Genomic DNA, 16,985 nt, shown 5'->3' with positions numbered 1-16,985 from the left:
AACTTAGGTATAAGCAAGATATGAAGTAAGTAATCATTACAACAATAATTAATGATGAACAAAATAATAAATAAGTTAAATAAATAAAATATGCAGGGTGAATCAAAACATTATAAATAAAGAAAATAATGCAAGTGACCGTACAAAATATTCAGAATATGAAATATAATAAAATAAGCTGCTAGATAAACAGCTAATGAACATTAAAGAAAAATAAAACATGCTGTACAGTGTACACAGATCAGAATACCAACTAGCCATAAATAAAAGCAGCAGAAAACGCGTTAGGCTGGTGAATGTAGCAAAATGAAATGAAATGAAATTAATAGTGTCTACAATGAAACTTTCTGCGACCAGTTTTCATTTCTGAGTTTATAGGTAAGTAGTTACTTTTCTGTAGTAGGAAGTATTTTCTTTACTAGTCATTTAAGAAGAACGTTGAAAAATTTTGTATGAACACCAGATACCTATACTTAATAATGTTTTTCATTTATAGAGTTTCATTAAAATTACCTAAAGACCTGAATTGAGTAATGTACTTATTTGAATTTGACAAATATTATATAATATAATAGACTATTCGTCTTATTGTGTTCATGTTGGAAAGTTTTCACATGGATTATTCATTTTTTCCACTACATTGATTTCTTGGCAAGATTTGGTGTTCAAAATTGAAAATTTCAAGTTGTAGAAATGAATACTTACCTAAATTCAGATATAAATCATCTCGAAAAGAATGAAAATTGAAATATTCGACTCGTGGTCGCTGAATCCAAATACTGCAATGAAAAACAATTTTCGCCAAAAAGAACCGTCTATTGGATGAAAAATGCGATAAAGAAATATTTTTTCGATTAGGTGTTTGACTAATTTTACCATTTGCGATGCGTCGAAAATTGACACAAAAGTGAATATCACACTGGAAAATATTCACAAAACATAAAATTTTCACCAACAACTCATAACCAATGGCTCGACTTGAAAATCATTATCAACATTTTGAAGTTTGATAGGTATCTAGATTTGGCAGTTATTTTCAACGAAGATCGTACAGGAGACTTTCTACTTCCATTCACGTTTTCGAGAGGTTTCCGAAATTTTTATCCAGTTTCACAAAATTCTGACGATATTTCGATAATTCTTCTACCTACCATTTTAAAAGTGTTCTTTTTTGGTGTCAATTTAAAACATTCTTTTTGTAACTTTGTAACTTTTAGGCTTAAAAATAAATAATTCCACTAAAACATCGATCAAATTGAAATTGCATTCTTATATGTAGTTTCCTTCTTCGTAGATGATTTTCAATTGCTCTTACCAATTTTTGGTAAATTTCGTAGGCAAATTTGTCAATATTTTCAGCAATTTTCACAATATTACACTTACTCTTGTGATAAAATTGCCAGAAAAATAGAAGTGAATAGCAATCAGGAAAAAGAATGATGATAAATTTTTGTTTTCATAATTTTTTGCTGATTTCAATAACGGTTTCGCTTTTTGATTCGGATATAGTAGAGTATCACAATTAGTGATGTTTATTGTAAGCAGAATAATCACCAACTACATACAATAGAAGAATGGATCCAACTTTAATATAAACAAGCCATCAGCTATTCGCTGATTACAAGATAATTTTTGCATTTGCTTTCACCATACTCGTATTATGTAGTTGATGGTTGCATTGGTTGCTAAGCTCGCTTTTAAATATCAACTTGAAGCTGCTTTCCATTTCTTGATGTTTCTTATTATAACCAATTTATAAAGTAGAATGTAGGAGATACCTACTTACCATTTTTATTAGAATAAAGTCGGAAAATTTTTTCGTAAATTTGAACATTCAACTAAACAACTTTTGATGACATAATTAACATGATCTCATCTTAGACATTGAGCGTCAATTTAAAAATTTTATTTTTCTTATTTTTCAGTTCTACTTATATGGTTGATAGAAAGATGTTTGATTTTTATCAAATTGAATTCAAAAAATAATTTGTTGCACCAATCAAAAATTGCTAGGCAATTTTTTATGAATCCCACAACAAAATTTCAAATCATCATTGACGATAACAACTGCATGTAACTTTTTCGAATTTTTCGCCAAAATATTATTGCTTTAAAAATCATCCCGACCGACCTTACGTACTCTGATTGAGAACCCCCAATTATTCAAAAACAAGACAAAAATCACTCTGTTCAAAAATTGTATGTATAATCGAGACTTTTTACTCATTTTCACCAGAATTAATAATCATTTTGGACTAACAAATTCCGATTTTTTAATCCACATTTCAAGTACGGCAAATAAGGCAAACTGACTTTTTCTCAAAAAAGCCATTGATTCTGATCTAAAAATAATAAAGAACAGATTATAGTACTCGTTTTTGAAATTTTTTCGATGATTTTTATCTTATATAAGCTTACGTTAGAAAAATTGATGGCTGCAATTTATTTCAATAAGCTCCCCGAAAGGCGGGGTTTTGAAATTAAAATTTCTCCAGCCCCATGAACGCAAATGAAAAACCATCAGATAATATAGGTACATATTCTTCAAAAATTATGAAATGGCATGTTTAGATTGACCTCCTGAATCATTCAAAGTACCATTTTGAGTTTTAAAAAAGAAGAAATGTGCAGATTTGCACCCATGATAGGAAGACGGCGAACACCTTTCAATTACTTAATAAAAATTGAAGAGTTGAAAAAAAATGAAAAATATGATAATATGAAAAGTTGAAGAATAACGCTTTTTATAATACATAGGATAGGTACAAAAAACAAAGCCCCAACTCTCTGGATTAATGAGAAACGAGCAAATTAATTTAAACTAGAAAAATGAAAACACGATACTAAGTAGAAGGTAAATTTGTAATTCAGCATCTGAATTTGGAAACAAATCTTCAAAGTTAAAGTATAAAAATACAAAAAAGCAAATCAGCGAATTTAATTCAAAATTGAATTCAGCACCTGAACTTGGAAACAGATTCAAACAATAAAAATAAGAATACAAAGCACATACAAGTAAGTAATGAGGAAAATTAACAAAAAAAATTGCCCCTAAATTCATGTGCTGAATTTTAAAATCGTCAAGTCGCGCTATAAATTCATCAATTTTTCTTGAACCTACTTCGTAAGGTAGGTAGGTACATGTTTATTGTTTAATTGAATTTGTTCTCAAATACAGGTGCTCAATTAAATTGTTTTTTGTTGATTTGCCACATTACTTATTATTTGTGTTCTTATTTTTATTGTTTGAATCTAATCCCAAATAGGTGCTGAATTTACTTATAAATTTAAATTCGTTGATTTGCTTTTTTCTATTTTATTACTACAACTTAGAAAATTTGTTTCCAAATTCACGGGCTGAATTACAATTTATGCCTACTTATTTTGTAAGTAGGTATTGTGTTTTCATTTTTCTAGTTTGAATCAATTCGCACGATTAATTACAAATAAAAATAATTTATTTTTCAACGATGGATAGGTATGTTTTATTTTTGCAAAATGAAATAATTTATCGCGAAAAAACGCTCGGTAAGACACGCACTTTGAATTATTGAAATCGAAACATGGATACCGTAAAAACAGGATTGGATACAATCAGATGATTCTGATTGCAAGAGGTTTTTGCATTTTGCGTTTTTTTCTTCATTTAAATATGGTTCCATTGCTCGATAACGTTATAGAGTAGGTACCTACTTATCACACTTGATGTTTATAAGCACCAAGAACAATGATTAACGACTTCAATACACATAAACAAGACATCAGCTTTTCGCTGATTGCAAGCCAGTTTTTGCATTTGCTTTGGCTGACGGTTCCATTGGAATTTATATAGTACTTACATAGAATGTACCAACTACTTTTATTAAAATGAAGTCGACTAAATTTCTCATAAATTGGAACATTCAACTGAACAACTTTGGACGACTCAACATGATCTCACCGTAGGCATTTAGCATCACTTAAAAATTTTATTTTTCTGATCAGAAAGTAGTATTACGTATTGCCGAAAAAAGATGAAAATGGAAACGCTTCAAACGTAAAAGCGCTTAAGAAGATTCGTCCTTTGAAAAATGCACCTTCCGTATCTGCGGACGTTTTAGTAGATATTGTAACCCTAGAACTGAAAATGAAGCGTGGCTTCTTGAATTTTAATAATTTTTTCGCACCATTTTCCATTCTTATTTCATCTTTTGATGATTCTTCATTCAGAAAGTTGAACAAATAATCATCTCGAATTGAAAGAAAATGTACTTCTTTCAAAAATTTTTCAGTCGACGTAGAAAACCTCACAATATTCCCTTTTACGATTCATTCATTTTCCAATCAAAAAACTATCCATCCCATTCCATTATTCTTGCACACAAATTCACATCATAAAAATCCATCACTAAAATTTCACACACCAGCACAACGCAAATTTCCTTCACCCATCCTCCATCTTCCATCGTAACCATACCATAGGTACATTACATTATATCGCAAAAATGCCTACGTCCCATATACATAAATTGACCCCTGTTATATCTACCACACGCAAAATTACCTGCTAGATAGCCATAATTACCTGCTGGCTTTGGTCCCACTCCCATTATATCCTTGGGATGGTTTTGTTTAATAGCGTTCATCCGCCTATTCGTCAGCGGTTGACTGGAAGGCATTCCTCCAGGACCACCACCACCTCCACCACTGCCAGGTCCACCGCCACCTCCGCAACTGCTCCCAGATCCGAATCCAGGCTGCACAGGTCCAGATCCAGGTGCTCCTATCGGTCTAGGTCCTCTGGTCGGTTCAACGGGCAGAACTCGTCGACGTTTCTTGGGCAGCTTAGCCCTGGCCTGCGTATGCGAATAGTACATGGCGAAGTTGCTTACGATGACTGGAACTGGTAAGGCGATGGTTAGTACACCGGCCAGAGCACATAGGGCGCCGACAAACATACCGACGTAAGTTTTCGGTACCATATCACCGTAGCCCACTGTGGTCATGGTGACCAGAGCCCACCAAAGTCCCAATGGTATGCTATTAAAATCGTTGTGCGGATTGGTTTGGATTCGTTCCGCGTAGTATATAAGACTGGCGAATATAACTATTCCTAAAACTAGAAAAAATACTAATAGAGTCAGCTCCTTGGCAGATGCTCGGAACGTTTGCATGAGGATTTTCAGCCCGGACGAGTGCCTGGTCAGTTTAAATAATCTCATGATACGTATAATAGAGAAGAACTCTAAGATATCGGCGTTCTCCAGGTTGGCTGCGAATTTCTGCAGCGCCAGATCAATGTAGAAGCTGAACGTTGCGATGTAATCGATTATATTTACAGTAGCTTTGATGAAATCGCATTTATTCGGCGATGTCATGAAACGAACCACTATCTCGAACGTGAACCACGCGTTACATACGCACTCGACGTAAAAAAACGCATCGTGAGCATTTGTGGCCACCTTGTCTAACGTCCATGCGGTCACGTTGGTCGGTGTGTCTACGGTAATGTTGCGCACGTTTGGTACCCTCATGTTTGGATGCGTTTTTAGGCAGAAAGATATAATGGAAATACAAATGAAAAACACGGATACGATGCCGATTACCTGAAACAATACGAGAAACAGAACGAAATTTTGAGAATAAATGAACCGAGAAGGTGAGAAGATAATATTTAAACATTTAAACATATAAGTTATAAAATAATAAAAATGATCGACGATCGAGAGGGTCGAAGTCAAAACTGCGAAATGTAGCTAACGTAGAACATGAGGATCAATCATCAAAAGCAGCCGGTATGAAATCCAGAAATGGTAAGTTACAGACTACGAGTAAGTAATTATTTTCACCGTAACTGGCGATTTTGAAAATATTTTGGAGAAAAATTCTCAACAAAGGTAGAAGGAGGGCTCTGAAGGATCGTATACAAAAAAAAACGAGTAAATATTTGAATTCTGCTAGGTAAGTAGGTACCTCAGATCAGCAGACTTAGAATATTGACTTAGGTATCTAAAACAACAGCATCACAACGTATTATTCTAGGGTCATCCACGTCAATTCAATCAAGAAGTGGTAAGGGGGGTCGGAATTTTTTTTTGAAATTTTTCCTGTGGAAAGACCTTTTGAAGGGATGACCAATGGCGCAAATCGCAGCCCTTTGTAATGGGAGGAATTGCAGTATGTTCTGTCACTCTTGTGAGAGAAAATTGTTCTGTATTCAGCTGCAACTCATTTTAGTTACATAAATATGCAATCTGGTGGATTAATTACATAAAAGCGCCATCTGGTGAATTAGTTCTCTCATGACCAACAAGTTGTGAGAGCAATGAGCCAAACGCCAGTCATTTGGCGACTCCCAAAGTGTAAGCATTGGTATAATCTGTGTTCCAGAAATGAGATAGGCTCGTACCCATTCTCATATTTGCGTAATTCTAGAAATAGGCTAAATCTAGTTGCTTAAATCCAGTCATATTTTGAAATATGAACTGGTACAGTAATGTTCAAGTGATCTATTTCAAAATAGATTTGAGTTCCAGTTATGCAGATTGAGATCGTTCAGATGTACTCAGGTCCGTCAGTTATTACGTAAAACTGTATGGTATCCATATTTCAAATCTCATTTCAATGAGTAACGTAGATGGACCTTCCCACATCCGTTTATTGTTCCCTCCCATGGTGATGTTCTTAATTGCACTCCTTTAAGACATTTAGAATGTCATCTCCCTTTCCGTAATACTGTACTGGCTCAGTATATAGATAGAGTATAGATTATTCATAATCATGTGATATTCAACGAATAAACAATGGATTAATGAATAATCGGAGGATTTTTATTTACTAAGGTACATGTTTATTTGTTTGTAACTGAAAAGTAGGTACTGAGGTGGTGAATCGCCAAGTACTCGCGAAGGTCTTTGAAGCTAGGTGAAGCTCATTAGATGAGCTTATGTACAAGGTAAATTGCATGTGCACAAATGTGCAGAATCTACCTTCACACCTTGTTAGTGCAACCAGTTCAGTTATTATTGGAGATGTTCTGGTAAAAGTTGTAAGCTTATCTTTTGCAAATTTATACTTCATTAATTTTTTTTTTTTACAGTACCAAATATTTTTAACTGAAAACGAATCGAGTAATATGAATCTGCCAACAATGAATACGATGGAGACCTCGCCATCGAACGTAGAAACGAACTCAAACACCATAAGTATGAAATGATGCTTTGAATATTCGTTTGTGTACCACCGCTCTGTGTAAGTAAATATATTTATTTTTGTTCGGTACTTATGCAAATTTATAATTTATTATTTTTTTTTTACAGTTACGAGTACAACAAGTTTTAACTGAAAACGAATTGAGCGATATGAATCTCTGCCAACAACAAATACGACGGAGACCTCACCATCGAACGTAGAAACGAACTCGAACACCGTAAGTATGAAATAATACTTTGAATATTTGTTTGTGTACCACTGCTTTGTGTAAACATATTTATTTTTGTTCAGTACCTACTTATGCAAATATTTGAAAGCTAGGTATCGATTGTGGCATCCAGTGGTAGATTCCTTCTGGGTCTCTTGGCGTCAGAATTACTTGAACGAACTCCAGGTTCGCCATAAGTGTCGAAATAAAGAGAAAAACTTTGAAGTATACGACATCATTTTACTTGTAGTATCTGATAAAAATGTCCCTAATTTGAGGTGGCCAATATGGCCATTATTGAAGAGGTCTTTCCAGACTCTTCCGGTATCGTTTGAAATGTAGTAATTAGAATGGTGAATGGTACAAAAAACAAAATGCCCGTTCAGAAATTGGTTTACCTACCTGTGAATGTTGACCTCAATTAGTTGTAAAACTTTGTTTTTTTTTCTCAAATTGATGTAAATTTATCAAATTTTTAAAATTCTTGCTCAATTATGTCTTATTGTTATCAAATTTGTTGATAATGTAAATACTTATTGTTTTATTTTTTTTGGTAAGTAATTTTTTTGTTTTATTTGTACTGTACTTAACTTATATCTTATCTTATCCAAGATCAAGTAATTTAGCGTCAAATTTGTTTATATTTTTTTGTCTGCCTAGATTAATAATTGTAGTTTTGTTTGTTAAAAGTGAACTAGATTTAGCCTAATTTTATTATTTTATTTTCGAAGTTGTAACATGTATTGTTATTTTGTATTCATTTTTTTTTTTTGAAAAATCATATCTTTTTGTATTTTGATTGAGGTTATTCCTCAATCCGGCAGAGTATGTTAATGTAACCAGTTCGGTTATTATCGGAGATGTTCGGGTAAAACTTGTACGCTTATCTTTTAGTTTCCTCTTTCCGCTGTTTGGCCAACTTGTACAGTTTATTTGTAGGTACATATATGTATATTGTGTATGTAAATACAGTCCACTTTTCAATGAGTTTATTTGAATTATTTCGTTTTGTATTTTATTATTAGATGAACAGCCCGTCCTTTAGCCTTTTTTAAACGCTGCTGGGTGTCAAAGTTTTCAGTAAACTTAAAGTATCATCCATTTCAGCAGTGGATTACTCGTTAACCGAAATACTTACCAAAATGGAATTTTTTCCAACAGTTAACGGTTTTGAAAGGCTTTTTGGTGATATCATAACAATCAGTGTTGTCACTTTTTATCGTACAAAAAGTTAGCTTAAAGAGTTTCAAAACGTATGTTTTCATATCGTTCCGACTCTCAAAAATTCTGAAAAAAATATATTATGGACAACTTTTTATGCTGAATAACATATTAAAAAATTGAGATGGCATTATTTCGTAAAGTCCATTTTAAAAAATTGAAAGTTTGTGAAAAAAATGAGATTTTTTGATTTAGAACATGAAAAAAAGTTTTGATTGGTGAAGTTGGCCCATTTGTCCCCTATTTTGACATACTCGTTGAAAAAGTTGAAAAAACTCCTTTACTCAATGACATGAATAATTTATCACAAAAAAATCAAAATTCGAAAAAAAATTCAGAAAATAAACAAGTTTTAATTTTGTTTGCTATGAGTGTGAATTTTATCAACTTTTTCATGAATACATCAGAAAGAGGTCAAAATAAGACAACTGAATAAATTTAAACTTTTTTGGGGATTTGGAATTAAAAATTGAATTTTTTCAAATTTTGATTTTATTGTGATGAGTTTATTTCATCGAGTGAAAATGGTTTTTCGACTTTTCCAATTGATACGTAAAAATAGGACAACCTCACCAATCAAAACTTTTTTTTACGTTTTAAATCAGAAAATCGAATTTTTTCGCAAACTTTCAATTTTATAAAATCGACTTCACGAAATAACGCCATACCCAATTTTTTAATATATGTATTGTTCAGCGTGAAAAGTTGTCCATAGCTGCTATATTTTTTTCAGAATTTTTGAGAGTTGGAACAATATGAAAACTACGTATTGAAACTTTTGAGCTAATTTTTCGTACGAAAAAAAGTGGCAACGCTGATTTCTATGATATCACCAAAAAGTCTTTCAAAACCCCTAACCATTGGAAAAAGTTCCATTTTGGTAAGGATCGCGGTTATCGAGTAATCCACTGCTGAAATGGATGATATTTTAAGTTCACTGAAAATTTTGACACTCCCTAGCAGCCTTTAAAAAAAGGCTACAGGGCTGCGATTTGCGACATTGGTCATGCCTTCGGGAGGTCTTTCCACAGGAAAAATTTCAAAAAAATCGCCGACCCCCTTTATCACTTCTTTGTCAAATTGAAAATGAACCCTATGTGGGCGGATTTGAAAAAAAAATTACAACGATCTCTATACCAACTGTTGGTAATGTTTCAGATTCTGATGAAGAGGAGGAAAATCACCGAGTTTTGAATTCTGAAGCCACCTTTTAAGAGAAGACGAATTTTCAATACTTTGGTCCCAACTGAATAAAGACTGTGGTCAGCAGTAAGAAATGAAATAGTAATTACGCTGAAAAAGATTTTCTCGCCCAACGGTTACACGAAGACCAAAAAGTTGTTTCGAAAAATTTGAACAAATTTCTCAATGCTAGAACTGCGGTCCAAGTAATACATAATACAAGCAACACGAGACCATGTGAAGAATTTATTTGGCAAAAATGCCCTGTCTTCGTTTGCTGATGACGTTACAAGTTTATTTGCAGCTGAAAAGTTACCTCCCCCACTGAATATAGACAATGCAACAGCCAAATATTTTCGGTATCCTCAAACCTGAAGCAGATATTAGGTAGATAAATCAATCTAAAAAACAAACCAAAAATTAAAAATACAAGATTTTTTCCTTTTTTAGTTCTGGTTTAGAAAAAATTAAAATCGATCTATCTGCTTCAGTTTTGAGAATACTGAAAATGCGAAAAGGACCTTTTGTGTGGAAAATTGAATTTCCCACACACTGTCCACCTCATTTTTATTTTTCCTTCGAAATTGAATGAAAATATCCGAGTTTGAAATGAAACGAAGGAATAAAGTACACTTTTCTCGCGGTATTTTTTAAATTATTCTTTGAATAGCGCTCGCACGATCGCAATCCAAAATTAACGATAAGAGCAATAAAAGTGACAATTTATCAGCTATTCGCTGATCGCAAGAAAGTTTTTGCATTTTACATTCACCATAATATTGGTTGCTAAAGTTCTCTTTTACAAGTAAATGTCATTTGCGCACAGCGCAAAAAAACTCACCATAAATTAAAAGCACTACTGATGGACAGTTCGCTGACTTCAGAGAGATCAGATTGAAAAAATATACTCGGAGCCCTTTAATGCCAAACAAACGACATCTCGACATGTTACAAAGACATTTTCACCTGCTGAAATTTTTACCAAGTTTGAAGGCATCATTGGTGAGGAGGGAAGGGGGATGTTGCAACTTCCAGAGAGATCGGATTAAAAAATATGTCAACATTTGATCTCAGCATCCTGAAGAACCAAACAAACGATATGTCACAAGACATTACTATTTTTTTACATTTTTACCACGTTCGACTGTCTGTGAGTACTGTACTGTTGGCGCAGTGGGAGGGTTCATGGGGTTAAGACGGGTTGGACTGAAAAATATACCAAAATTTTAATAACAATCAATATGATACTTCGCAATATTTTTTTTTAAATCTTGACCAACATTTTGGGGCTTTGTATGCACTTCCAATTCTGAGAGCATCGTCATGAAATTTCAACAATGGGAAGTCCTCGTAATTTGTATCACAACAAGCGATGGGCAAACCACTGATTGCAAAATAGTTTTTGCGTTTGATTTCGATATTATCGTGATATTGTCAAAGTACAGGGTGTGCACTGTTCAAGAATAAGGGTTTTGATATGTTTTGATTATAGCCAAAGTGGGAAGAAAATTTTCCAAAGTCAAAATTGAAAAAATTGAATAACAATCGAAAAAATAAGCCTTTGAGTTATTGTTTCAACGCAAAATGAGAGATTCTCTAGTGTTTCACTGAAACAATCACTGACATGTCCATTTTTCAAATGATTATTAAATTTTCTAATTTTTCAATTTTTAAGCAGGGCATTCAGTCTCATGCAATTAGGCTCCAAAGTTGAGTCGGGCATTAGAATAAGAAATCACACCTGCTGATAAAAAGCACATTTCACCCCACCAGTCCCTAGAAATTGGAACACAATAATGCAATTTCCCTATTTTATCAATTTAAGGAACTCGAAAATTTTTTTTAGAACAACATCAAAAGACCCACACCTAAAAACGATTCGATTTCAACTGGAATGACCCGAATACGAGTATCTAATGCACGTTATGAGAGAGATTCGCTGATTTTAAATTTGAAGCACGTCCATTGAATCAAGAAGATTGTATTTTAAATCAAATTTGACTCAAAAAATTATTAATGGGAAAGGTAATTTAGATTATCTTTGTGAAAAATTCAATCGAAAAAAGTTGCGAAAGAAGTTGCCTACTTAGTTTGCCGTAAATACGAAATCAATTCTCAAAGGAAGCGATGTGAAATAAGTTGCCTATCCAGTTTGCCGTAAATACGCATTATCGTGTTTCAAGTTCATTCCATATCAATGCGAAGTAGAGGCAGAAGCTTTCAAAAATTTATCATGCCTACTCGTATAATTTCAGCATGAAAAAATTTTCAACGAACCAAATTTTTCAAAATTTTCAAATTATTAAATTCATATTTTCAAATTTATAAAATTGGCAACTTCAACAATTTGACGTTTTTTTTTTTTTTTTTTTTTTTAGAACTTGGTCGATTTCAAACTTTTGTTAAAACGTTTGGACAATTTTTCGTAATTATAAAAGTTACCAATTATTGTAGGAAGTAATTTTTTTTTAATTTTTTTGGAAAAATTTCACCACAGTCGTCAAAGGTATTAGGTTCGCCTATTTTTGTAGCGAATAATTTTTCATCAAATTTTTCGAAAAATTTTATCCAATCGTCAAATTTACCGATTTTGGGGAAATATGATTAATTTTTGAAAATTTGTCAACTTTTTCAGTGGAGGAAGGGAGTGAACTTACTCTCCACACCTCCCTGTAGTTTCGTCCCCGGGGGGGGGGGATTACGGCTTTATATGTACATTCAGAACCATTTCGAGATTCAACGTCATAATCTCAAAAAACCTATTACATGTACTAATATACGGAGGTTTATGTGCAATTTTTGCAAAGCAACAGCTAAGTCAAACCTGACATAGAGATACATATAATGTGTGGACGATTATGAACCGCTTCATTTTTACAAAAATTAAGCAAGTAATTGTTTTCGCTGGTTTTCAAGCGAAATGAACAAGAACTGCATTCACCATTCAAAATCTTCAAGCAGACCCACCACATTAAATTACGAAAATTCAAAGAAACGAACAAAAACTGCAGGCAAGATCATCATAAAACATAAGAGTATCACTTTCGGAATTATTATTACCTTTCATTTTTCAACGCGAATTCAGATGATGTCAAAGAGAGCTATGTCACGAATTTAGAAGGTAAGATTAACGCTATATTCAGATTAATTAAGTTTGATTTGATTTTTTACTCGGAAATTGAAAACAGGCTCGCTTTTTCGACTAGAATTGTGAAAAAGCATACCTACCTACCTAATTTTTTAGCAATAATTTCCAAAAAGTCCTGTTTTTGTTCATGAAAAATGCAATTTTGGGTTCAAACGTACTAGTTCTGCAACATCGCGTTTCTCCCAGTTCCATTTCTCTCTTATATTCGGGTTTCTGATGACGTTAGGATGAAATCTGATTACATCTTTGGAATTCTCATGAAATTCTGAATTTTTTTCATCAAAACTGTTTTTCGATTGCGAAACTACTTTGGTCGCAATATTCAATTGATCACGAGACTTAGAAAAATTGAATTAAAAAATTCAACTTTGGAAACCAAAATGTTGAAGATCGCCACGTGAGAATAATTTGGAAGTTAGTATTTTGAGAACGGAGTTATTTAAGACCACAGCCACCGCTTATCCCTCTTGTGGTCAGGAATTGAAAAATGACAAGGCAGTGCTTATAATTTATACAACTTTGGGAATTCTTGAATCGGTTTTGCACAAGTCGATTTTTTGTGAAAAATTCCATCCCCCACCCCTTGAATGCAGTATCATCCCCTTGGTTGGACCCAAATGAAAAATCGATAGCATTTTTGAAATCAGCGTCCTCCAAAACTTACATTTTGATATACAAGTCGATTTTTTGTGAAAAATTTCATCCCCACCCCTTGAACGCAGTATCATCCCCTTGGGTTGCACCAAAATGAAAAATCGATAGCATTTTTGAAATCATCGCCCTCAAAAACCTACATTTTGATATACATGTCGATTTTTCGTGAAAAATGGACCCACCCCTCATATGGTGCCCCCCCCCCCGAGGCTGGAATTAAAAAAATAATTGAAAATTTGGGTTCGGCGGTACGAAAAACATCGATACCAATATTATTATCACGATGGTAAGTAAATGTATACTTATATTAATTACATTTCTAAAATTAATTCAACATAAGCAAGATGAGAGTCAAATTTGACCCCCTCTCTTCCCTCCCTGGAGGGGTGTAAAAAGTGGCTCTGAGCCTTATTCGATAGTATTTGATCTGTAGAATTCGAAAATCACCATTAGAACCTTCTTCCGCCAATTATATCCGGTGCACAGTTCAAAAACCGTGATTTTTGTAAGAAAATGTCGAAAAACTGCCAATTTTTAACCCCTTTTGACCCCTCTGTGCACTCGCGGTAGAGGTATGCGAAAGTATTGATGGTCGATTCGCATTGTAATTGACCTGTAGAATCCGAAAATGACCTTAAAAATGCCGATGGAAGGTCAGCGTGTCGTCTAGGGTTAAAAAACTGTAATTTTGGGGTATTTTTGAGAAAAATGTAAAAACTTTACTCAGAAAATCTCAAATTTGAGGCATGCCTCTTCCTCAGATTTTGAAAGTAATGGTATTTTCGAACTCAGCGGGGTTCAGTCATATGGAATTGATACCAATATCGCGCCGATAGCCCCATTTTGAAAAATGGGGGTTGCACCCACCCCCCAAATCACCCTCCTTCCCTTCCTATGGGACTTGGCGATGGGCTCCCGGGCTCAAAAATTTCCTTTTGGTGTCCTTGTTCATCATACCAAATTTCATAGCTTTATCATGATTTGCCGTTTATTGCTTAAAATATACATTTTGCCACTGGACTATTAGCAGTTGTATTTTCGATTCTTTTGAAGGAAGAAACACACTCTCCGACTCTCGAGTAAAATTTAGCTTTCTCGTTGGTTGAGATCTTACACCGAGTAACTTTTTTTGTGTATTCATTACTTCCAATGTTTGTTTTGATTATTTACAGTCCACATCAAAAGGACATTTTTAAAAAAGCTCATCGTCTAATCATTTCAGAGAAAAAATGAGTATAGGTATAGCTTGTTGGAATCGGCGTTTATTTTTAATCATCATTCGATTCGATAATTGTCAAGTCCAAAACTTAATAGTAACCGTCGACAAGTTATTTTTTGTTTAAAACTCTCATTTGCTGATTACAAGAGGATTTCAGATTTCAACATAATTATCGTTTGTCGCATCGCTAATTTTTACATCAACAATTTGCATGTTTTGTTCAGAACCAAAAATGCTTCAATCACGGAAATGATCATGAAAATAATTCTAAAAAATTCACGAACGATAACAAAAACATCAACAAATATTGTGAACTTCGAATAAAGATACTTTAAATGTTTCAAAAAAAATTTCAGCAAGTTCTTTAGAACCGAATTTTGTTTGGAATTTCGTCTTTTTTTCCGAGACTTTTTAAAAACCAAAAAATTCAAAAAGTGGATAAAAGCTCCAGAATGCTTCAAAATCATCATCAATCGGTTCGTGAGATCAAAAATAACGTAGGTACTTATAAACTAAATTTCAGCCATCTATCTCAATTTGTTCAAACTTTGATTTTTTAAATCTTATACCTCACATAACGTTAGTGTCGATTAATTCATACAATTTGAACATCCTTATCATATCCCTAACACCATCTGGTATCCCCTAAAATCGATCCTCGAACGTAAAAACAACCAGGTTATTCACATCGCCATCGTTTTCCACGCAGCAAAAAACCCACCAAAATCCTCTTTCTCGTTGATAAATGATAATTATTATACGTATACTCGCGCAGCCGAATCGTAAGCAAGAAAATACCCATAGATAGTTCAATTAAATTTTTTTTCACACTTCTTCGGTCCTATATAGAGCGCGACTCGACTCGACCCATCGTCGTATCGTCGTTTCGTCGTCGTATCGCAACGTGACGCTATAATAAGGTTTTAATGGCATAGCCGTTACATTACTTTGGCAGCAGTTGATGAATAAGGTTCGTCGAACAACGCCCACAAGTAGGGCTTTTTACGTTGCCACCACGACAGTCTACCCCTGATAAATGCGTCTTCGAAGCCGAATTTTCTGGCCATTTCTTCATCGCTGGGTTTCTCCGTATCTAAATCTAATCGATCTAACACCGCCAAGGTCTCTTGCGTATCTCTGTGCTATAAACAGACGAAAACAAAGCGACAAAAAATTAGCTACACGGTATAGAATATAAGGATTTTTTTTCACAACTTATTAGAATGCAATTACATAGCTCACAAAAAGGGTATACCTATACAAGATAGGTTCCTGGCAGCACGAACACCTACCTACACCTACACACTACTTACACGAACCAGAAACGAATTTCAATTACAAATTTCTCGTTCTCGGCGCGGCGGCGGCGTTAATCTAACGGAACACGCGACAGTTTAAAAATGAAATTTATTTTACTCGTATTTCGTTTTTTTCCCTCTTCTATTTGCCAAATCTAACGTACGTAAGTAACGAGAACACCTTAAAAAGCTCTTTTTCTTCGAAAGGTTTAGCTTTTTTTTCTTCTTCTCTCTTTTTTTGACTAAATTTTCTATTACTTATACTCTTCTTCTTCGCTAAATCATGTTTGCGCGTTAAAAAAGGGTGTTGATAGGTTTCATACCTGGTACGATCAGGACGAATACTTGCGTTGTACGCGTAGAAATCCTGAGGTCTGAGGTAAAATCGCAGAAAGAGTGGGAGGGGGAGGGGGAGGAAGAATTGATACCACGTAGACACTTTATACGATCTAAAGAATGTAAGTAATTTTTTTTCAAATTTCTTCTTTTGCGACGTGAAAATTTTTTTAGAGGTGATTTTTTTTTCATTTTGAAACCTTGGAGTAATTTCTTATATTATGATGAAACGCCCAGAACTTCGAAAGGGTTAAAAAAAAGGAATTCTTCGCCTAAAAGCTGCTTACTGTTAGGAGAAAAAGGTTGCAAGAAATGAATTGAGACTGTTTTTCTCAAAATCCACCTCGATAATCTCATAATTTTTTTATATCAGAAGAAAATTTTATCCTCTTTTCAGTGATGTAATTTTTTTCAAGATCCGCGTGCACGATCATACATTAAAAGAGGGAAATCGTAAATACTTTTTTTATCATTTGATTCCATTCGCGCTACAAAAAAACCTGAATGAACTTTTGAAATAATTTGTTT

The 16,985-nt window shown here is 33.8% G+C and overlaps 1 protein-coding gene across 6 annotated transcripts in view; it reads right to left on the bottom strand.

Moving 5' to 3' along the window:
* LOC135843515 (potassium voltage-gated channel protein Shaw-like) overlaps positions 1-16,985 on the bottom strand; it is a 761,198-nt gene that overhangs the window by 43,516 nt on the left and 700,697 nt on the right. For all 6 annotated transcript variants that reach the window (XM_065361442.1, XM_065361445.1, XM_065361446.1 and 3 more), the window contains 2 exons: positions 15,771-15,965; positions 4,565-5,585 (listed from right to left, as the gene is read on the bottom strand). In XM_065361442.1, coding sequence (XP_065217514.1) covers positions 4,565-5,585; positions 15,771-15,965 — 1,216 coding nt within the window. The remainder of the gene's footprint in view (positions 1-4,564; positions 5,586-15,770; positions 15,966-16,985) is intronic.

Source organism: Planococcus citri, chromosome 4 (assembly GCF_950023065.1).
Source record: "Planococcus citri chromosome 4, ihPlaCitr1.1, whole genome shotgun sequence".
NCBI classification, from domain to species: Eukaryota; Metazoa; Arthropoda; class Insecta; order Hemiptera; family Pseudococcidae; genus Planococcus; species Planococcus citri.
The sequence above is the reverse complement of the archived record's forward strand: the minus strand, read 5'-3'. Positions and strand labels throughout refer to the sequence as shown.